The 24,705-nt window shown below is 35.1% G+C and overlaps 1 protein-coding gene across 1 annotated transcript; it reads right to left on the bottom strand.

Moving 5' to 3' along the window:
• Positions 1-344: 344 nt before the first annotated feature.
• Positions 345-13,622, bottom strand: LOC131598053 (glycine-rich cell wall structural protein 2-like). The gene is made up of 5 exons (XM_058870698.1): positions 13,497-13,622; positions 13,246-13,354; positions 8,045-8,128; positions 4,290-4,373; positions 345-445 (listed from the first exon to the last, which is right to left on the bottom strand). Exons 1-5 carry the CDS (start codon positions 13,620-13,622, stop codon positions 345-347), a joined length of 504 nt encoding a protein of 167 aa, XP_058726681.1.
• Between the last annotated feature and the right edge of the window lie 11,083 nt (positions 13,623-24,705).

Below are 24,705 nucleotides of genomic sequence, written 5' to 3'. Positions count from 1 at the left end.
TAAAACATATTTTCTTTTAAATATATATTAATTATAAGTAATTAATTGTTAAAAAAATAGATTGAATTAAGTAAACCTTGTGTTGCACTAACATTACAAATAAACCTTGATCATAACAAAGGTAAATAGGTCTTTGAATACCATGATATTTAAACTTAGAAGCTAATAGAGCTGGCCTTACATAACAGTTTACAAAATAGCACATTAAGTGCTTATCAAAAGATGACGGATAATATATTATCAGCTAATGTCTTAAACAAGGAAACACAAATTTGAAAATACAAACATTAAAATAAAATACTTTTAAATGTAACTCAACCATATATTTAGTAATCCTCTTCTAACTAATAAGCTGCCCCACGTCCAGCATCAGCACCACGTCCATGGCCACTTCTCCTTTCATGACCTGCACTTCCACCGCCACTTTCACTGCCACTTCCCTGACCTGTAAGTTGAAAAGACAATACTATACATTATTTCAACAATAAACAAGCAGCACTAGAAGAAGTGGTAGCAAATTTTACAAATGAGCAAAGAAAGCTAATAACTACAACAAGAGAAACAATTGGTGAAATTTAAAGGCAGCATCATGTAATGCAAATAGCACAGACCAAAATTGGTAGAAGAAAAAATCTCAAACAATTTAAAAAGCAAGACATTATAATCCAATCATTTGAAGTGTTTCACATTCAACCAAGTAAAAACTACTGCAAAATTGTGCAAATAAACATATAATATCAAGGGTTAATAGTAGTTTACCCCCCTGTAATATGAGCGTGTTTCGGTTTACCCCCACCGTTGCCAAAGGCAGGTTTTGGCAACGGTTTTTTTGAAAAAACCGTTGCCAAAAGGTAGGGAGGGGGGAAAAGCAAAATTCGCTAACATTACAGGGGGGTGAACTACTATTAACCCTAATATCAATATAATATCAGAATAGATAATATCATGATGAAGAAAAAAAAACTTCACACACCAACCAGCTGAGAAAACATTTGAGAAGGCCCCCAATTAGTTAAATCCCCAGCTGCAGAATCGTAAGATGAAGGTGTTGCATCTTAAAGAGGACTCTCTATTGCTGGCACAATCCTGTCGGGACTCTCTATTGGCGGAGACCCAGGAAATACAGCTTCTTAGAGTCGAATAGCCTCCTCCAAATCCCACACCACATCCTTCATCGATGGTCTTTCAGCACCGCGATGAGCAACACACTCTCAGTAGATTTAATAGCCCAATCCTTTAAATTGAGCACATAGAGGGAAGTGAGGAATAGAGGACAAACTTGCCATAGATGACTTCAATGACGACAACTCCAAAGGAATAAATATCCGATTTGACCGTAAGTTGTCATTTCTAAAAATATTCCGGATCGAGGTATCCTAAGGTACCTTTAATATTAGTGGAAACATGACTTTCATCCTAATTGGGGCTGATTCTGGAGATTCCAAAATCTCCAACCTCGACCAGCCACTTCCACTCCTCCTGTTGAAAACGACACTCTCAAGAGTCTTTATGGACTTTCTCATTCATCTTTATCTTGGAAAAAGAGGCTCAATATTTGTATTGGAACTGCCAAAGGATTGCATTATCTACATTCCGCATATGGGACACCTCTCATTCAACGCGACGTTAAATCTTGCAACATTTTGTTATACAGTAATTTCAATGCTAAGGTTGGAGATTTTGGAATCTCCAGAATTGGCCCCAATCAGGATCAAACTCATGTCACCATTGATATTAAGTGTATTTTAGGATATCTCGATCCGGAATATTTTCATAAAAGACAACTTACAGCGGATATTTATTCCTTTGGAGTTGTCCTCATTGAAATCATCTGTGGCAAGTTTGTCCTTGATTCCTCACTTCCCTCTGATGTGCTCAATTTAAATGATTGGGATGAAATCCATGGAACCGAGGTGAAAGAAAGAAAATGATTTGAAGAAGCCAAAATGTAGTGTTGCAAAGCGAAATGAGATAATGATAAGACTTTAACAAAAATAAGATGAAGAACATGGTTGATTGCACAAAAATGGCAAGTAGTGCAGAGAAAAGTCTAATTTGAAAATTTTACCAATAAGAGTAATGTACTGGTTTTTGGCTTTTGTTTTGTTGATCCTTTAAATAAAACAAGTTCACTTTTTGACAATCTACTAGTAGTATTACTTCTATTTGAATTTGAGTAACGTGTCCACATGAAAATTGAATTTTGAATTGTTGTTTTCTTCTTCAATACCAAGAAAGAAAGAAAGAAGTTGTAGGGGGGCCACTAGGTGTCTGCAGATGAGCTAGACGGATGACTATTGCTGCGTGGTCAGATATGATTCAGAGAATGGAGAGGATAATGACAAAGTGGTCTAGCAAGAATACTGACTTATGAAATTTTCTACACAAGAATGAGAATACCAAAAGAACCATACACTTTTTACTTTTACTCCTACAAAATACTAAAATAGTAGTACATCTTTTTCATTTTTTCTAATAAGTTTAATTTTGACTAGTTTACATTCTCAAAGTTGGTAATGGTCAAGCAAAACGTAATATAGTATAAAATATTTGTAAATCGTTTTGCTAAGTAAATGTTGGAGACACGCTCATTATAATACTATTACTTATAATTTTAGGATGAATTTCTTTTTAAGAAGCCAAAATAAATTACATTAATAAGAACACAAGAAGTGCTAAAAACAAACACCAACTCCAAAACATGTATTACAACATAACAACACTACCAACCACAAAAAGACAATGAGTCGCGTTAATTATAATATTATAATTTATGTTGGATTATAATTTTTATGTCTCAATTGTATTTGGGTGGATATTATTTTGTAATGATATATAATTTTCTGAATTTTATTTACAGAAACAATATGACAATGATTTTAGTAATACTGTTGAATTTGTCTGCATTATTATACGTGTTTGTAGTTATGTTTATTTTTTCCTATATTTAAAATAAAAATCAATACAAAATTCACTTAAAATTATTTTTTGTCTAGGATACCTTTAGAGAATTATTGCTTTTTAGTCTATGAAAACGGAAGGTTGAAGATGCAGCAGATGAAGATGGCAAGAAGCCAAACCATATGGGATACCATTAATCATGTCAATAATAGTGTATTTGAGAAATTGATGTTTCATTATAATCAAATTACCATAAAAAATTATAGTTTTATTATTTTTAAACAATTTTAATTGCCAAAATATATTGATTTATATGTTATGTTCATTTGCTCTTTTTTACTAATAGCAATAAATAAGTTTACTCCTATAAAATTGAATAAGTAATTTTTATGTGGTTTGTTAGTAAAAGAAGAAAATGTATAAATTAATTTATTTAATGAATAAGAAAATTTAAAGGGCCGAAATACTTAAAGTTAAAACGTTTAAGTTTAGTTCTTTTTGCTTTCAATTTTTCAAATGAAGCATTAACATACACTCTTAAACTTCTTTCTTTTTGTTTTCTTCAATTTTCCATACGAAGGATTATTGACATTACTTATTTTCTTTTCATTTTAAGTTTTATCTTACATTCTTTGCATTCTTTTCTTTTTCAATTTTTTATAACAAACATTAACGTAAACCATTTATTAGAACAATAAAAGTAGTAGTAAAAATACAATAGTAACTTCTGATAGAAAATTTTAATCATTTTTATGAAATTAAGTACAAATGTGATTTTTAATTTTTAAATATGAATTTAATCTTATAAAAAATTGTCTTACAAGGGAAGTCTTTGATTAATTTATTCTAAGTATTTTAAAGTATTTTTGGGTCACTTTATAATAATTTAATGTTCAACTTTGTTGTGTTTGTTACAACTTAGAACCGGTTCTAAACTAGTTTTAGGTTCAAACCACTTTCCAATTTTGATGGCTTTAATTTTAAAACACATTTTCTTTTAAATATATATTGATTATAAGTAACTAATTGTTAAAAAAAAATAGATTGAATTAAATAAACCTTATGCATAACAGTTTAGAATTTACACTAACATTACAAATAAACCTTGATCATAACAAAGGTAAATAGGTATTTGAATACCATGATATTTAAACAAGGAAATATCACGTTAAGTGATATTTAAATAGGTCTTTGAATTAAATAAAGCTAATATAGTTGGCCTTACATAACAGTTTACAAAATAGCACATTAAGTGCTTATCAAAAGATGGCAGAATGTCTTAAACAAGGAAACACAAATTTGAAAATAGAAACATTAAAATAAAATACTTTTAAATGTAACTCAGCCAAATATTTAGTAATCCTCTTCTAACTAATAAGCTGCCCCACGTCCAGCATCACCACCACGTCCATGGCCACTTCTCCTTCCGTGACCTGCACTTCCACCGCCACTTTCACTGCCACTTCCCTGACCTGCAAGTTGAAAAGACAATACTATATATTATTTCAACAATAAACAAGCAGCACTAGAAGAAGTGGTAGCAAATTTTACAGATGAGCAAAGAAAGCTAATAACTACAACAAGAGAAACAATTGGTGAAATTTAAAGGCAGCATCATGTAATGCAAATAGCACAGACCAAAATTGGTAGAAGAAAAAATCTCAAACAATTTAAAAAGCAAGACATTATAATCCAATCATTTGAAGTGTTTCACATTCAACCAAGTAAAAACTACTGCAAAATTGTGCAAATAAACATATAATATCAATATAATATCAGAATAGATAATATCATGAAAAAGAAACAAAAAATCTTCACATACCAACCAGCTGGGAAAACATTTGAGAAGGCCCCCAATCAGTCAAATCCCCAGCTGCAGAAGCGTAAGATGAAGGTGTTGCATCTTAAAGAGGACTCTCTATTGCCGTCACAATCATGTCGGGACTCTCTATTGGCGGCGAACCAGGAAACACAGCTTCTTGGAGTCGAAGAGCCTCCTCCAAATCCCACACCACATCCTTCCTCGATGGTCTTTCAGCACCGCGATCAGCAACACACTCTCAGTAGATTTAATAGCCCAATCCTTTAAATTGGGCACATAGAGGGAAGTGAGGAATCAAGGACAAACTTGCCATAGATGACTTCAATGACGACAACTCCAAAGGAATAAATATCCGATTTGACCGTAAGTTGTCATTTCTAAAAATATTCCGGATCGAGCTATCCTAAGGTACCTTTAATATTAGTGGAGACATGACTTTCATCCTAATTGGGGCTGATTCTGGAGATTCCAAAATCTCCAACCTCAACCAGCCACTTCCACTCCTCCTGTTGAAAACGGCACTCTCAAGAGTCTTTATGGACCTTCTCATTCATCTTTATCTTGGAAAAAGAGGCTCAATATTTGTATTGGAACTGCCAAAGGATTGCATTATCTACATTCCGCATATGGGACACCTCTCATTCAACGCGACGTTAAATCTTGCAACATTTTGTTATACAGTAATTTCAATGCTAAGGTTGGAGATTTTGGAATCTCCAGAATTGGCCCCAATCAGGATCAAACTCATGTCACCATTGATATTAAGTGTATTTTAGGATATCTCGATCCGGAATATTTTCAGAAAAGACAACTTACAGTTAAATAGGATATTTATTCCTTTGGAGTTGTCCTCATTGAAATCATCTGTGGCAAGTTTGTCCTTGATTCCTCACTTCCCTCTGATGTGCTCAATTTAAATGATTGGGATGAAATCCATGGAACCGAGGTGAAAGAAAGAAAATGATTTGAAGAAGCCAAAATGTAGTGTTGCAAAGCGAAATGAGATAATGATAAGACTTTAACAAAAATAAGATGAAGAACATGGTTGATTGCACAAAAATGGCAAGTAGTGCAGAGAAAAGTCTAATTTGAAATTTTTACCAATAAGAGTAATGTACTGGTTTTTGGCTTTTGTTTTGTTGATCCTTTAAATAAAACAAGTTCACTTTTTGACAATCTACTAGTAGTATTACTTCTATTTGAATTTGAGTAACGTGTCCACATGAAAATTGAATTTTGAATTGTTGTTTTCTTCTTCAATACCAAGAAAGAAAGAAAGAAGTTGTAGGGGGCCACTAGGTGTCTGCAGATGAGCTAGACGGATGACTATTGCTGCGTGGTCAGATATGATTCAGAGAATGGAGAGGATAATGACAAAGTGGTCTAGCAAGAATACTGACTTATGAAATTTTCTACACAAGAATGAGAATACCAAAAGAACCATACACTTTTTACTTTTACTCCTACAAAATACTAAAATAGTAGTACATCTTTTTCATTTTTTCTAATAAGTTTAATTTTGACTAGTTTACATTCTCAAAGTTGGTAATGGTCAAGCAAAACGTAATATAGTATAAAATATTTGTAAATCGTTTTGCTAAGTAAATGTTGGAGTCACGCTCATTATAATACTATTACTTATAATTTTAGGATGAATTTCTTTTTAAGAAGCCAAAATAAATTACATTAATAAGAACACAAGAAGTGCTAAAAACAAACACCAACTCCAAAACATGTATTACAACATAACAACACTACCAACCACAAAAAGACAATGAATCGCGTTAATTATAATATTATAATTTATGTTGGATTATAATTTATATGTCTCAATTGTATTTGGGTGGATATTATTTTGTAATGAAATATAATTTTCTGAATTTTATTTACAGAAATAATATGACAATGATTTTAGTAATACTGTTGAATTTGTCTGCATTATTATACGTGTTTGTAGTTATGTTTATTTTTTCCTGTATTTAAAATAAAAATCAATACAAAATTCACTTAAAATTATTTTTTGTCTAGGATACCTTTAGAGAATTATTGCTTTTTAGTCTATGAAAACGGAAGGTTGAAGATGCAGCAGATGAAGATGGCAAGAAGCCAAACCATATGGGATACCATTAATCATGTCAATAATAGTGTATTTGAGAAATTGATGTTTCATTATAATCAAATTACCATAAAAAATTATAGTTTTATTATTTTTACACAATTTTAATTGCCAAAATATATTGATTTATATGTTATGTTCATTTGCTCTTTTTTACTAATAGCAATAAATAAGTTTACTCCTATAAAATTGAATAAGTAATTTTTATGTGGTTTGTTAGTAAAAGAAAAAAATGTATAAATTAATTTATTTAATGAATAAGAAAATTTAAAGGGCCGAAATACTTAAAGTTAAAACGTTTAAGTTTAGTTCTTTTTGCTTTCAATTTTTCAAATGAAGCATTAACATACACTCTTAAACTTCTTTCTTTTTGTTTTCTTCAATTTTCCATACGAAGGATTATTGACATTACTTATTTTCTTTTCATTTTAAGTTTTATCTTACATTCTTTGCATTCTTTTCTTTTTCAATTTTTTATAACAAACATTAACGTAAACCATTTATTAGAACAATAAAAGTAGTGGTAAAAATACAATAGTAACTTCTGATAGAAAATTTTAATCATTTTTATGAAATTAAGTACAAATGTGATTTTTAATTTTTAAATATGTATTTAATCTTATAAAAAATTGTCTTACAAGGGAAGTCTTTGATTAATTTATTCTAAGTATTTTAAAGTATTTTTGAGTCACTTTATAATAATTTAATGTTCAACTTTATTGTGTTTGTTACAACTTAGAACCGGTTCTAAACTAGTTTTAGGTTCAAACCACTTTCCAATTTTGATGGTTTTAATTTTAAAACACATTTTCTTTTAAATATATATTGATTATAAGTAACTAATTGTTAAAAAAAAATAGATTGAATTAAATAAACCTTATGCATAACAGTTTAGAATTTACACTAACATTACAAATAAACCTTGATCATAACAAAGGTAAATAGGTATTTGAATACCATGATATTTAAACAAGGAAATATCACGTTAAGTGATATTTAAACAGGTCTTTGAATTAAATAAAGCTAATATAGTTGGCCTTACATAACAGTTTACAAAATAGCACATTAAGTGCTTATCAAAAGATGGCAGAATGTCTTAAACAAGGAAACACAAATTTGAAAATAGAAACATTAAAATAAAATACTTTTAAATGTAACTCAGCCAAATATTTAGCAATCCTCTTCTAACTAATAAGCTGCCCCACGTCCAGCATCACCACCACGTCCATGGCCACTTCTCCTTCCCTGACCTGCACTTCCACCGCCACTTTCACTGCCACTTCCCTGACCTGCAAGTTGAAAAGACAATACTATATATTATTTCAACAATAAACAAGCAGCACTAGAAGAAGTGGTAGCAAATTTTACAGATGAGCAAAGAAAGCTAATAACTACAACAAGAGAAACAATTGGTGAAATTTAAAGGCAGCATCATGTAATGCAAATAGCACAGACCAAAATTGGTAGAAGAAAAAATCTCAAACAATTTAAAAAGCAAGACATTATAATCCAATCATTTGAAGTGTTTCACATTCAACCAAGTAAAAACTACTGCAAAATTGTGCAAATAAACATATAATATCAATATAATATCAGAATAGATAATATCATGAAAAAGAAAAAAAATCTTCACATACCAACCAGCTGGGAAAACATTTGAGAAGGCCCCCAATCAGTCAAATCCCCAGCTGCAGAAGCGTAAGATGAAGGTGTTGCATCTTAAAGAGGACTCTCTATTGCCGTCACAATCCTGTCGGGACTCTCTATTGGCGGCGAACCAGGAAACACAGCTTCTTGGAGTCGAAGAGCCTCCTCCAAATCCCACACCACATCCTTCCTCGATGGTCTTTCAACACCGCGATCAGCAACACACTCTCAGTAGATTTAATAGCCCAATCCTTTAAATTGAGCACATAGAGGGAAGTGAGGAATCAAGGACAAACTTGCCATAGATGACTTCAATGACGACAACTCCAAAGGAATAAATATCCGATTTGACCGTAAGTTGTCATTTCTAAAAATATTCCGGATCGAGGTATCCTAAGGTACCTTTAATATTATTGGAGACATGACTTTCATCCTAATTGGGGCTGATTCTGGAGATTCCAAAATCTCCAACCTCGACCAGCCACTTCCACTCCTCCTGTTGAAAACGGCACTCTCAAGAGTCTTTATGGACCTTCTCATTCATCTTTATCTTGGAAAAAGAGGCTCAATATTTGTATTGGAACTGCCAAAGGATTGCATTATCTACATTCCGCATATGGGACACCTCTCATTCAAAGCGACGTTAAATCTTGCAACATTTTGTTATACAGTAATTTCAATGCTAAGGTTGGAGATTTTGGAATCTCCCGAATTGGCCCCAATCAGGATCAAACTCATGTCACCACTGATATTAAGTATATTTTAGGATATCTCGATCCGGAATATTTTCAGAAAAGACAACTTACAGTTAAATCGGATATTTATTCCTTTGGAGTTGTCCTCATTGAAATCATCTGTGGCAAGTTTGTCCTTGATTCCTCACTTCCCTCTGATGTGCTCAATTTAAATGATTGGGATGAAATCCATGGAACCGAGGTGAAAGAAAGAAAATGATTTGAAGAAGCCAAAATGTAGTGTTGCAAAGCGAAATGAGATAATGATAAGACTTTAACAAAAATAAGATGAAGAACATGGTTGATTGCACAAAAATGGCAAGCAGTGCAGAGAAAAGTCTAATTTGAAAATTTTACCAATAAGAGTAATGTACTGGTTTTTGGCTTTTGTTTTGTTGATCCTTTAAATAAAACAAGTTCACTTTTTGACAATCTACTAGTAGTATTACTTCTATTTGAATTTGAGTAACGTGTCCACATGAAAATTGAATTTTGAATTGTTGTTTTCTTCTTCAATACCAAGAAAGAAAGAAAGAAGTTGTAGGGGGGCCACTAGGTGTCTGCAGATGAGCTAGACGGATGACTATTGCTGCGTGGTCAGATATGATTCAGAGAATGGAGAGGATAATGACAAAGTGGTCTAGCAAGAATACTGACTTATGAAATTTTCTACACAAGAATGAGAATACCAAAAGAACCATACACTTTTTTACTTTTACTCCTACAAAATACTAAAATAGTAGTACATCTTTTTCATTTTTTCTAATAAGTTTAATTTTGACTAGTTTACATTCTCAAAGTTGGTAATGGTCAAGCAAAACGTAATATAGTATAAAATATTTGTAAATCGTTTTGCTAAGTAAATGTTGGAGTCACGCTCATTATAATACTATTACTTATAATTTTAGGATGAATTTCTTTTTAAGAAGCCAAAATAAATTACATTAATAAGAACACAAGAAGTGCTAAAAACAAACAACAACTCCAAAACATGTATTACAACATAACAACACTACCAACCACAAAAAGACAATGAGTCGCGTTAATTATAATATTATAATTTATGTTGGATTATAATTTATATGTCTCAATTGTATTTGGGTGGATATTATTTTGTAATGATATATAATTTTCTGAATTTTATTTACAGAAACAATATGACAATGATTTTAGTAATACTGTTGAATTTGTCTGCATTATTATACATGTTTGTAGTTATGTTTATTTTTTCCTGTATTTAAAATAAAAATCAATACAAAATTCACTTAAAATTATTTTTTGTCTAGGATACCTTTAGAGAATTATTGCTTTTTAGTCTATGAAAACGGAAGGTTGAAGATGCAGCAGATGAAGATGGCAAGAAGCCAAACCATATGGGATACCATTAATCATGTCAATAATAGTGTATTTGAGAAATTGATGTTTCATTATAATCAAATTACCATAAAAAATTATAGTTTTATTATTTTTAAACAATTTTAATTGCCAAAATATATTGATTTATATGTTATGTTCATTTGCTCTTTTTTACTAATAGCAATAAATAAGTTTACTCCTATAAAATTGAATAAGTAATTTTTATGTGGTTTGTTAGTAAAAGAAAAAAATGTATAAATTAATTTATTTAATGAATAAGAAAATTTAAAGGGCCGAAATACTTAAAGTTAAACCGTTTAAGTTTAATTCTTTTTGCGTTCAATTTTTCAAATGAAGCATTAACATACACTCTTAAACTTCTTTCTTTTTGTTTTCTTCAATTTTCCATACGAAGGATTATTGACATTACTTATTTTCTTTTCATTTTAAGTTTTATCTTACATTCTTTGCATTCTTTTCTTTTTCAATTTTTCATAACAAACATTAACGTAAACCATTTATTAGAACAATAAAAGTAGTAGTAAAAATACAATGGTAACTTCTGATGGAAAATTTTAATCATTTTTATGAAATTAAGTACAAATGTGATTTTTAATTTTTAAATATGTATTTAATCTTATAAAAAATTGTCTTACAAGGGAAGTCTTTGATTAATTTATTCTAAGTATTTTAATGTAACACCCCATACATATATGTCTAGAATAATATGTAGTGATGCTATAAATGGTACAAGAAACATATATAAGCGGTAGAGACAAGAAAAAAAAATCATATACAATTCAAGCTTCCAACTAAGATATATACGATCGACTTGTCTTCAACAATACACAGCGGAAAGATAACGTCTAACGAGGTCTTCCTGCCATTAGCTTGTCCACAGTCTTCAAAGCAATCCATCAAACAATCCGTCTACTTCAAACCTGCTCCTGAAAAATAATAAGATGATTGGGGTGAGATTACTAAATCTCAGTGAGTTCCCCTATCTTACGGGTTCGCTCGGTTCTACAAGGTGCATGCAATCAAACGGATTCACCGAGAATCCGGGTTTTTCCTCACGGCCAGGTACAAGTACAACAAGGGTAACGCCACCACTGGAAGTCCCATAACTATCCAATGAGGCACAACAACAGGCTCAACGCCATCACAAACAAGTATGCAGACCCGTACCCATGTACGAGGAATCCAGGAGTAGAATCTGCCTGTCTACCTAGGCTGCCAAACCACACCCTCGGTGGGTTACACCCGTACATCGCATCAAGAGACTTGCACAAGCACATCGCAAGACTAATCGGATACTCCTCCTAAATGGAAATCATCCGAGATGAGTTACAGCCGTGACATTGCCTAAATGGCGTCCGACCCCATCACTGTCCATACGCAGATGAGTTAACATCGAGTGCAAATACGCCATCTTGACAATACGAGCCCACCGGGCGAAAGCCTAGTGATCTTGCCTACGTGGCATCACTAGAGGTGAATCGAAAGTAATATTACCTACGTGGCATTACTTCTCCACCATACCAAGCACGCTGATATGTTAACATCGAGTGGGATACGCCCCGCAGGCCCTCACAAGCATATCGCAATGGTAGCTCAGGTGTGCAAAACATACCGAGAACGCATATGAGTTAACGTCGAGTGGGATACGCCCCGTAGGCCCTCACAAGCACATCGCAACGGTAATGATGGAACTAAGTCCATAAACAGGCCTTACCACCTAGCAGCTTAAGCTTTACTCCGATTCAAGCATACACACATCATCAATATCACACAGCACAGTATCAGCCATCGCACAGGCAATCACATCCGAATGTTCAACCGGAACAAACGGAAAACAATGCATAACCATACATAACATTACATGTGATTTATAACTCATCCAACACGCGTATCAATGTCATAGCCATAGTGTAATCATGCATTTAATCATCATAGAAACACATATTTACTCGAACAATTCCATGATAATTCTCAATCCAACACAAGAGGCTTTCGGTTCCCAATTCGGAACGAAACTGCACTCAATAGGGAAAATTATCAATTTTGTACCAGACTAGTTCGCTACAGCGAACTCCAGCGAAGCCCCGATTCGCTACAGCGAAGGAAAGTTCGCTACAGCGAATAAATCAATTCAGCTCCCAGGTTTATTCGCTACACCGTTTGCTACAGCGAACCATTCGCTACAGCGAATGAAAGTTTGCTGCAGCGAACTCTGCAAAATCAGCAAAATGCAGAAACGCATTTGGGGTCCCCAAGCCCCAAATTTCTACATGCAGCCATTGGTGATCGAAATAATAAGCTATAGTAAACATACATACACTCATTTAGGATAACATTAAACAACCTAATGGTTAGGGTAACATCCTAGTCTAAGTTCAACCCAAGGATAACACCTCATTGACATAAACTTAAGGCTAAAAGTGCTTATTCCAATATTATGCAACACCTAATCCTATGCCATAATTTTTATCTGCATCAAAAGCATGTTATCTAGGAAATTCCATATAGAAAACTGGAAGACCTTTCCAACGCTTCTGACGGCGCTCCGTTTCGAGTTGTAGAACTCAAGATATGGCCGTTTAAGTGAAACACAAAAGTGCAGTCTGCAGACATTCGCTGCAGCGAACACAGAGTTCGCTGTAGCGAACCTGACAGTGCAGAACACGAATTTTGAGTTCTAACATCCATTCTTTGCATCCCAATCCATCCCAAATCAAACCCTAACTTGTACCAACATACCAGGACATGCAAGAACGTCTAAAGAACACATTTTGTACTAATTGATCAAGCATGCAACAACAATCATCCAAACACTGACACATTCAGGCATGATCTCACTAACCCATTCAACATGTAATTAATCTCCATTCCTACCCAAGTTCTATCTAATGGAACTCACCTGACTTAAATGGAGATTAGAAAGGCAAGTTTGCTGCATCAGAGTTCCCATCATAGCCATAGCTCCTCTTCCATCATCACCAAATCCGTAACACACCCTTATCCACTTCCAGCAATAATGCTCCATGTTCAAACATGTTTTTCTCCATGATCAAGAACATGCAGGAGGCGATCCATATATGCAAATTGTAGAGAAATTCGTAAGCTTTCCAATGGGACCAGAATCAGCTCGATCGGAGTTACGAGCGGATAGTTATTACCTGATTAGTGAAGGCTGTACCATAGTTGCGAAAATGGAGGATGAAGATGATGAACATGAGTCTTCCTCTTCTCTCCCATGCTTCTAAGCTTCTCATTTCCTTTTCCAATTCTGATCCTTTCAGCCAAACAAACCCTTATAATGATATACTTTTTCTTTCGACCAATTTGCCCTTTAACTAAGCCATATTTACCAATATGCCACATGGTTCCTTTCTAACTAAATCCACTAGCTCTTCTTATAAGAAAATTCTTACATTGATACGGAATAGGACCAGACGTGCATTCTAATTTCCAATTATCCAATTAAATGATAATTACTAGTGTCGGCAAATCGGGGTATTACATTCTCCCCCCCTTAAATAGAATTCGCCCTCGAATTCCTTCCGATCACCATGTCAACAAACACCTTCACATCTTCTCCTTTGGATAAACCTTACAACTCTGTTTGAAACTTGTTCCATCTAAGGAAACACAATCCACTACTAATAGACTTGTGCTCTACCGTCCCCGATTGAAAACCTCCGATCTTTCATAACACATCTCTTCTGAGGTCTCCAACCTCTACACATCATACTGAGTCTGTAGCCTTGGAACTGATGGCAATCCATGCCTAGTTGGATATTCATCATACCACGTATCTGCTAAACTCATCCTTACTAATATAAGCCCCAGAATCTCCACTTTTGCCATAGGCTCCCAAAAACACTGCCATTCCAAGAAATCTTATTACAACTTTCCTTCAATGACGATATCCCAGATTCACTTCCAAACAGATCCTTCATTCAGTCTTAGACCACATCATTGCCACTGCAAACCACAAGGGAGTAGAATTCCGGAACTACAACCTTAATATCCGACAATTTCCCTTACATTTCCATTGACAACGGTTGAATCCTAACAGCGGTCCTACAACCATCGCCCAAGTTCTCGCGCACGCTCATAAGTGCACAAGACATATCCTCGATGAGTCTTCGTCAAGTAAAATCCTTCACTTAACTTCATCGTTCCAATGGCCACGATACTCACAAGTCCGATCGTCGACCAAGGGAACATCTGATCACACATCAATCATGAAGCCTCCTCTAAGCCGGTCCGTCAACAATACCTCTCAAGATTATGGTGGATCAATGAGAGATAGAAACAACCGAAACATTGCTCCAACGAGTTTTCTTAGGAAGATATCTCTATTCCAACAAGAAATCTTTCAAGTAGTCCATCCATACCCACTACATACTTGTCTGATTCTTCCTATCCGTTGCGCTACTCTGATATCTACCAGTTACCCACTCCTTGGAAGCCTCCGAATCCCCTTTTATTCATGGTTCACTTAGTTCCATCCCTACACCATACTTAATCTTTAATAGTAACAGTTCCTTCTGGGCATTCATCCGAATATAACACTTCCTAGAACCTTAAACACACTCTTCGCCCACTACTCCCTGAGGTTGAGTGATCCTCAAAAGATCAAGTCACCAAATCTTCCATTATTCTGGATTAGGTCTACTTGAACACAACTTGGTCCACATGCTTTGGTTCAAGAACTTCCAAAGCCAAAAACTCTCTCTGATTACAAGTTTGCCTTATCTTACCGACTTCCACATCTTGCAGCTCCCACGATAACTCTCCCCAACCATACAACTCCATACCGTTGGTGTGACAATACTTCTAATAACTCTCGCGACTTGACTTATGTAATAACCTCTTCTCAGTCTCGCTTCAATCATGTAGTCGTCTAATGCCTCTTCGTCTCGGAAGCTGACACAAAGCTTACTTCTTGAGTTGCGTTATCCCAATGCAACATGTCTAACTGCAAAGGTTTAGTCACAAAATAAGAGATCATACTCCGTGCCTCAGACATCTCCCTTTGAAATTCCGCGGCGCTCCCAAAACCGATGTGCCTCTACTTATCCAAGTTCGGCATTGTCCACGTTATCGAGGATCTACCAATAGTCCTCTAGGTATATCCCACATTGAGATAATCCAAAATACGCTTTATCCGCTTCCACACTGTTCACCAAGGTTAGAGATTAGTCTCACATTGTGCTGTCCCGGATACTACTCACACAAGGGTTCACCAATCTGAAAGATTAAGAAACCTAAATTTCTCACGTGACCACGACCATCCAGGGTCTCCTCATAAGCGTAGCATTAGAATCTAATCCATCTCATTGTCATTCGCTCGCATAATCCTGAATTATCGAGTGTGACACATGGATTCTTATTCAACCTACCTTATGAGAAATTTGGGTTCGTGTCTCACGAGTACCAAATCAGGATCCTACCTCAAGTTTCAAATTAACCCTGTCTCATATCTGTCGGAAAAGTTGACTCACACATCTCGTGTATGACAGTGATACTGTGGCGTCATACCTATCTGATAGTACTAACATGGTGGTCCTACTCCGAGGCCATGCATTCAAGTAACTTACCCAGTAGCGTATAACGATCTCCACTCGTATCCTATCACCACGACTGATGATAACTAGACAGGTCTCCCACTAGGGTAATTGCTCCTCAAGTCCTTCTAGTCACACTCCTTAGGATTCTCAAACCTAAGAGTGTCACACGTCCACTGTCAACTTCCTCTAAACGCAACAAGCTAGATCTGACTTGATAAGAATTCGGTTCATTTCATATGCCAGGGGTGTACTCAGTCACACAGGACACACACGAGAGAATTCCCAAGGATAACATCCACCATATCAGAAAATCATGGCTACAACGACAATCACTTACTGCGGTCAGCCCGCCGACGTTGCAGATAACCACTATTTCAATCCACCTAAGTACCCAACACCTAGCGTAGTTCTACGGCTTCACTCGGGATTAGATGAATCACGACTAGTGTGGAACATGAATTTCTGCACTCTGCATATCCGCTCAATCAACTGCCGCCTAGCGTAGTTCTAGGACTCACGCATTTCAAAATGAGCGTGCAGATGCAGTAGTTCCTTCCATCAGAATAGACGTCTAGGAGTTTTCCCAATTGGAGGTCACCACTTCCACTTGTTCGATCAGTCCTTCACTAGGTAACTATCTACTACTTGGGGTACACCAGAACGAGTCAGAGTGTAGCATCTTATCTATTCAAATACTTCCCAAGCCAGATTGACTAAAGATCCAATATCTCTGTCCAAACTCCCATAAGTCTTCCATTCAACCGTTTCTCCATCCATGTATGCTACTGACACCATGATCAAGAAACAATTTCCTTAACTACCATGGGACCTCTCGCAGAATTACCTCCACTACTACAAGGATCTAGAGAAAGTTCACCCCGTCCAATCAGAATCTTGGAACTTCCAATTGTTTCAAACCTTACCACGACAGTTGGGTTGTCCATGATTTCTCGACCAAACTCCTCTTATAGCGGACAATCTCAGCATCCCTTCTACTCAAAAGGCTTCTACTACTTCAGATCGAGTCGTTTCGGATCTTACGCATCCTCGTAGTGGCTCTACCACGATCTTATCTATCGCATATACAATCAGTGAGCTGGCCAGGCTCAACGAATGAATACTAAGATAGCAAAGTCGAGCTAGCAACACACACATGTGAGGGAGAAAAGAATTGCTATTGATGTCTCATGGCAGGGACAAGGATCGACCTGCTCTGATACCAACTGTAACACCCCATACATATATGTCTAGAATAATATGTAGTGATGCTATAAATGGTACAAGAAACATACATAAGCGGTAGAGACAAGAAAAAAAATCATATACAATTCAAGCTTCCAACTAAGATATATACGATCGACTTGTCTTCAACAATACACAGCGGAAAGATAACGTCTAACGAGGTCTTCCTGCCATTAGCTTGTCCACAGTCTTCAAAGCAATCCATCAAACAATCCGTCTACTTCAAACCTGCTCCTGAAAAATAATAAGATGATTGGGGTGAGATTACTAAATCTCAGTGAGTTCCCCTATCTTACGGGTTCGCTCGGTTCTACAAGGTGCATGCAATCAAACGGATTCACCGAGAATCCGGGTTTTTCCTCACGGCCAGGTACAAGTACAACAAGGGTAACGCCACCACTGGAAGTCCCATAACTATCCAATGAGGCACAACAACAACAGGCTCAACGCCATCACAAACAAGTATGCAGACCCGTACCCATGTACGAGGAATCCAGGAGTAGAATCTGCCTGTCTACCTAGGCTGCCAAACCACACCCTCGGTGGGTTACACCCGTACATCGCATCAAGAGACTTGCACAAGCACATCGCAAGACTAATCGGATACTCCTCCTAAATGGAAATCATCCGAGATGAGTTACAGCCGTGACATTGCCTAAATGGCGTCCGACCCCATCACTGTCCATACGCAGATGAGTTAACATCGAGTGCAAATACGCCATCTTGACAATACGAGCCCACCGGGCGAAAGCCTAGTGATCTTGCCTACGTGGCATCACTAGAGGTGAATCGGAAGTAATATTACCTACGTGGCATTACTTCTCCACCATACCAAGCACGCTGATATGTTAACATCGAGTGGGATACGCCCCGCAGGCCCTCACAAGCATATCGCAATGGTAGCTCAGGTGTGCAAAACATACCGAGAACGCAGATGAGTTAACGTCGAGTGGGATACGCCCCGTAGGCCCTCACAAGCACATCGCAACGGTAATGATGGAACTAAGTCCATAAACAGGCCTTACCACCTAGTAGCTTAAGCTTTACTCCGATTCAAGCATACACACATCATCAATATCACACAGCACAGTATCAGCCATCGCACAGGCAATCACATCCGAATGTTCAACCGGAACAAACGGAAAACAATGCATAACCATACATAACATTACATGTGATTTATAACTCATCCAACATGCATATCAATGTCATAGCCATAGTGTAATCATGCATTTAATCATCATAGAAACACATATTTACTCGAACAATTCCATGATAATTCTCAATCCAACACAAGAGGCTTTCGGTTCCCAATTCGGAACGAAACTGCACTCAATAGGGAAAATTATCAATTTTGTACCAGACTAGTTCGCTACAGCGAACTCCAGCGAAGCCCCGATTCGCTACAGCGAAGGAAAGTTCGCTACAGCGAATAAATCAATTCAGCTCCCAGGTTTATTCGCTACACCGTTCGCTACAGCGAACCATTCGCTACAGCGAATGAAAGTTCGCTGCAGCGAACTCTGCAAAATCAGCAAAATGCAGAAACGCATTTGGGGTCCCCAAGCCCCAAATTTCTACATGCAGCCATTGGTGATCGAAATAATAAGCTATAGTAAACATACATACACTCATTTAGGATAACATTAAACAACCTAATGGTTAGGGTAACATCCTAGTCTAAGTTCAACCCAAGGATAACACCTCATTGACATAAACTTAAGGCTAAAAGTGCTTATTCCAATATTATGCAACACCTAATCCTATGCCATAATTTATATCTGCATCAAAAGCATGTTATCTAGGAAATTCCATATAGAAAACTGGAAGACCTTTCCAACGCTTCTGACGGCGCTCCGTTTCGAGTTGTAGAACTCAAGATATGGCCGTTTAAGTGAAACACAAAAGTGCAGTCTGCAGACATTCGCTGCAGCGAACACAGAGTTCGCTGTAGCGAACCTGACAGTGCAGAACACGAATTTTGAGTTCTAACATCCATTCTTTGCATCCCAATCCATCCCAAATCAAACCCTAACTTGTACCAACATACCAGGACATGCAAGAACGTCTAAAGAACACATTTTGTACTAATTGATCAAGCATGCAACAACAATCATCCAAACACCGACACATTCAGGCATGATCTCACTAACCCATTCAACATGTAATTAATCTCCATTCCTACCCAAGTTCTATCTAATGGAACTCACCTGACTTAAATGGAGATTAGAAAGGCAAGTTTGCTGCATCAGAGTTCCCATCATAGCCATAGCTCCTCTTCCATCATCACCAAATCCGTAACACACCCTTATCCACTTCCAGCAATAATGCTCCATGTTCAAACATGTTTTTCTCCATGATCAAGAACATGCAGGAGGCGATCCTTATATGCAAATTGTAGAGAAATTCGTAAGCTTTCCAATGGGACCAGAATCAGCTCAATCGGAGTTACGAGCGGAGAGTTATTACCTGATTAGTGAAGGCTGTACCATAGTTGCGAAAATGGAGGATGAAGATGATGAACATGAGTCTTCCTCTTCTCTCCCATGCTTCTAAGCTTCTCATTTTCTTTTCCAATTCTGATCCTTTCAGCCAAACAAACCCTTATAATGATATACTTTTTCTTTGGACCAATTTGCCCTTTAACTAAGCCATATTTACCAATATGCCACATGGTTCCTTTCTAACTAAATCCACTAGCTCTTCTTATAAGAAAATTCTTACATTGATACGGAATAGGACCAGACGTGCATTCTAATTTCCAATTATCCAATTAAATGATAATTACTAGTGTCGGCAAATCGGGGTATTACATTTAAAGTATTTTTGGGTCACTTTATAATAATTTAATGTTCAACTTTGTTGTGTTTGTTACAACTTAGAACCGGTTCTAAACTAGTTTTAGGTTCAAACCACTTTCCAATTTTGATGGTTTTAATTTTAAAACACATTTTCTTTTAAATATATATTGATTATAAGTAACTAATTGTTAAAAAAAAATAGATTGAATTAAATAAACCTTATGCATAACAGTTTAGAATTTACACTAACATTACAAATAAACCTTGATCATAACAAAGGTAAATAGGTATTTGAATACCATGATATTTAAACAAGGAAATATCACGTTAAGTGATATTTAAATAGGTCTTTGAATTAAATAAAGCTAATATAGTTGGCCTTACATAACAGTTTACAAAATAGCACATTAAGTGCTTATCAAAAGATGGCAGAATGTCTTAAACAAGGAAACACAAATTTGAAAATAGAAACATTAAAATAAAATACTTTTAAATGTAACTCAGCCAAATATTTAATAATCCTCTTCTAACTAATAAGCTGCCCCACGTCCAGCATCACCACCACGTCCATGGCCACTTCTCCTTCCCTGACCTGCACTTCCACCGCCACTTTCACTGCCACTTCCCTGACCTGCAAGTTGAAAAGACAATACTATATATTATTTCAACAATAAACAAGCAGCACTAGAAGAAGTGGTAGCAAATTTTACAGATGAGCAAAGAAAGCTAATAACTACAACAAGAGAAACAATTGGTGAAATTTAAAGGCAGCATCATGTAATGCAAATAGCACAGACCAAAATTGGTAGAAGAAAAAATCTCAAACAATTTAAAAAGCAAGACATTATAATCCAATCATTTTAAGTGTTTCACATTCAACCAAGTAAAAACTACTGCAAAATTGTGCAAATAAACATATAATATCAATATAATATCAGAATAGATAATATCATGAAAAAGAAAAAAAATCTTCACATACCAACCAGCTGGGAAAACATTTGAGAAGGCCCCCAATCAGTCAAATCCCCAGCTGCAGAAGCGTAAGATGAAGGTGTTGCATCTTAAAGAGGACTCTCTATTGCCGTCACAATCCTGTCGGGACTCTCTATTGGCGGCGAACCAGGAAACACAGCTTCTTGGAGTCGAAGAGCCTCCTCCAAATCCCACACCACATCCTTCCTCGATGGTCTTTCAGCACCGCGATCAGCAACACACTCTCAGTAGATTTAATAGCCCAATCCTTTAAATTGAGCACATAGAGGGAAGTGAGGAATCAAGGACAAACTTGCCATAGATGACTTCAATGACGACAACTCCAAAGGAATAAATATCCGATTTGACCGTAAGTTGTCATTTCTAAAAATATTCCGGATCGAGGTATCCTAAGGTACCTTTAATATTAGTGGAGACATGACTTTCATCCTAATTGGGGCTGATTCTGGAGATTCCAAAATCTCCAACCTCGACCAGCAACTTCCACTCCTCCTGCTGAAAACGGCACTCTCAAGAGTCTTTATGGACCTTCTCATTCATCTTTATCTTGGAAAAAGAGGCTCAATATTTGTATTGGAACTGCCAAAGGATTGCATTATCTACATTCCGCATATGGGACACCTCTCATTCAACGCGACATTAAATCTTGCAACATTTTGTTATACAGTAATTTCAATGCTAAGGTTGGAGATTTTGGAATCTCCAGAATTGGCCCCAATCAGGATCAAACTCATGCCACCACTGATATTAAGTGTATTTTAGGATATCTCGATCCGGAATATTTTCAGAAAAGACAACTTACAGTTAAATCAGATATTTATTCCTTTGGAGTTGTCCTCATTGAAATCATCTGTGGCAAGTTTGTCCTTGATTCCTCACTTCCCTCTGATGTGCTCAATTTAAATGATTGGGATGAAATCCATGGAACCGAGGTGAAAGAAAGAAAATGATTTGAAGAAGCCAAAATGTAGTGTTGCAAAGCGAAATGAGATAATGATAAGACTTTAACAAAAATAAGATGAAGAACATGGTTGATTGCACAAAAATGGCAAGCAGTGTAGAGAAAAGTCTAATTTGAAAATTTTACCAATAAGAGTAATGTACTGGTTTTTGGCTTTTGTTTTGTTGATCCTTTAAATAAAACAAGTTCACTTTTTGACAATCTACTAGTAGTATTACTTCTATTTGAATTTGAGTAACGTGTCCACATGAAAATTGAATTTTGAATTGTTGTTTTCTTCTTCAATACCAAGAAAGAAAGAAAGAAGTTGTAGGGGGGCCACTAGGTGTCTGCAGATGAGCTAGACGGATGACTATTGCTGCGTGGTCAGATATGATTCAGAGAATGGAGAGGATAATGACAAAGTGGTCTAGCAAGAATACTGACTTATGAAATTTTCTACACAAGAATGAGAATACCAAAAGAACCATACACTTTTTACTTTTACTCCTACAAAATACTAAAATAGTAGTACATCTTTTTCATTTTTTCTAATAAGTTTAATTTTGACTAGTTTACATTCTCAAAGTTGGTAATGGTCAAGCAAAACGTAATATAGTATAAAATATTTGTAAATCGTTTTGCTAAGTAAATGTTGGAGTCACGCTCATTATAATACTATTACTTATAATTTTAGGATGAATTTCTTTTTAAGAAGCCAAAATAAATTACATTAATAAGAACACAAGAAGTGCTAAAAACAAACACCAACTCCAAAACATGTATTACAACATAACAACACTACTAACCACAAAAAGACAATGAGTCGCGTTAATTATAATATTATAATTTATGTTGGATTATAATTTATTTGTCTCAATTGTATTTGGGTGGATATTATTTTGTAATGATATATAATTTTCTGAATTTTATTTACAGAAACAATATGACAATGATTTTAGTAATACTGTTGAATTTGTCTGCATTATTATACGTGTTTGTAGTTATGTTTATTTTTTCCTGTATTTAAAATAAAAATCAATACAAAATTCACTTAAAATTATTTTTTGTCTAGGATACCTTTAGAGAATTATTGCTTTTTAGTCTATGAAAATGGAAGGTTGAAGATGCAGCAGATGAAGATGGCAAGAAGCCAAACCATATGGGATACCATTAATCATGTCAATAATAGTGTATTTGAGAAATTGATGTTTCATTATAATCAAATTACCATAAAAAATTATAGTTTTATTATTTTTAAACAATTTTAATTGCCAAAATATATTGATTTATATGTTATGTTCATTTGCTCTTTTTTACTAATAGCAATAAATAAGTTTACTCCTATAAAATTGAATAAGTAATTTTTATGTGGTTTGTTAGTAAAAGAAAAAAATGTATAAATTAATTTATTTAATGAATAAGAAAATTTAAAGGGCCGAAATACTTAAAGTTAAAACGTTTAAGTTTAGTTCTTTTTGCTTTCAATTTTTCAAATGAAGCATTAACATACACTCTTAAACTTCTTTCTTTTTGTTTTCTTCAATTCTCCATACGAAGGATTATTGACATTACTTATTTTCTTTTCATTTTAAGTTTTATCTTACATTCTCTGCATTCTTTTCTTTTTCAATTTTTTATAACAAACATTAACGTAAACCATTTATTAGAACAATAAAAGTAGTAGTAAAAATACAATAGTAACTTCTGATAGAAAATTTTAATCATTTTTATGAAATTAAGTACAAATGTGATTTTTAATTTTTAAATATGTATTTAATCTTATAAAAAATTGTCTTACAAGGGAAGTCTTTGATTAATTTATTCTAAGTATTTTAAAGTATTTTTGAGTCACTTTATAATAATTTAATGTTCAACTTTGTTGTGTTTGTTACAACTTAGAACCGGTTCTAAACTAGTTTTAGGTTCAAACCACTTTCCAATTTTGATGGTTTTAATTTTAAAACACATTTTCTTTTAAATATATATTGATTATAAGTAACTAATTGTTAAAAAAAAAATAGATTGAATTAAATAAACCTTATGCATGACAGTTTAGAATTTACACTAACATTACAAATAAACCTTGATCATAACAAAGGTAAATAGGTATTTGAATACCATGATATTTAAACAAGGAAATATCACGTTAAGTGATATTTAAATAGGTCTTTGAATTAAATAAAGCTAATATAGTTGGCCTTACATAACAGTTTACAAAATAGCACATTAAGTGCTTATCAAAAGATGGCAGAATGTCTTAAACAAGGAAACACAAATTTGAAAATAGAAACATTAAAATAAAATACTTTTAAATGTAACTCAGCCAAATATTTAGTAATCCTCTTCTAACTAATAAGCTGCCCCACGTCCAGCATCACCACCACGTCCATGGCCACTTCTCCTTCCCTGACCTGCACTTCCACCGCCACTTTCACTGCCACTTCCCTGACCTGCAAGTTGAAAAGACAATACTATATATTATTTCAACAATAAACAAGCAGCACTAGAAGAAGTGGTAGCAAATTTTACAGATGAGCAAAGAAAGCTAATAACTACAACAAGAGAAACAAT

Source organism: Vicia villosa, linkage group LG4 (assembly GCF_029867415.1).
Source record: "Vicia villosa cultivar HV-30 ecotype Madison, WI linkage group LG4, Vvil1.0, whole genome shotgun sequence".
Taxonomy (NCBI): Eukaryota; Viridiplantae; Streptophyta; class Magnoliopsida; order Fabales; family Fabaceae; genus Vicia; species Vicia villosa.
The sequence above is the reverse complement of the archived record's forward strand: the minus strand, read 5'-3'. Positions and strand labels throughout refer to the sequence as shown.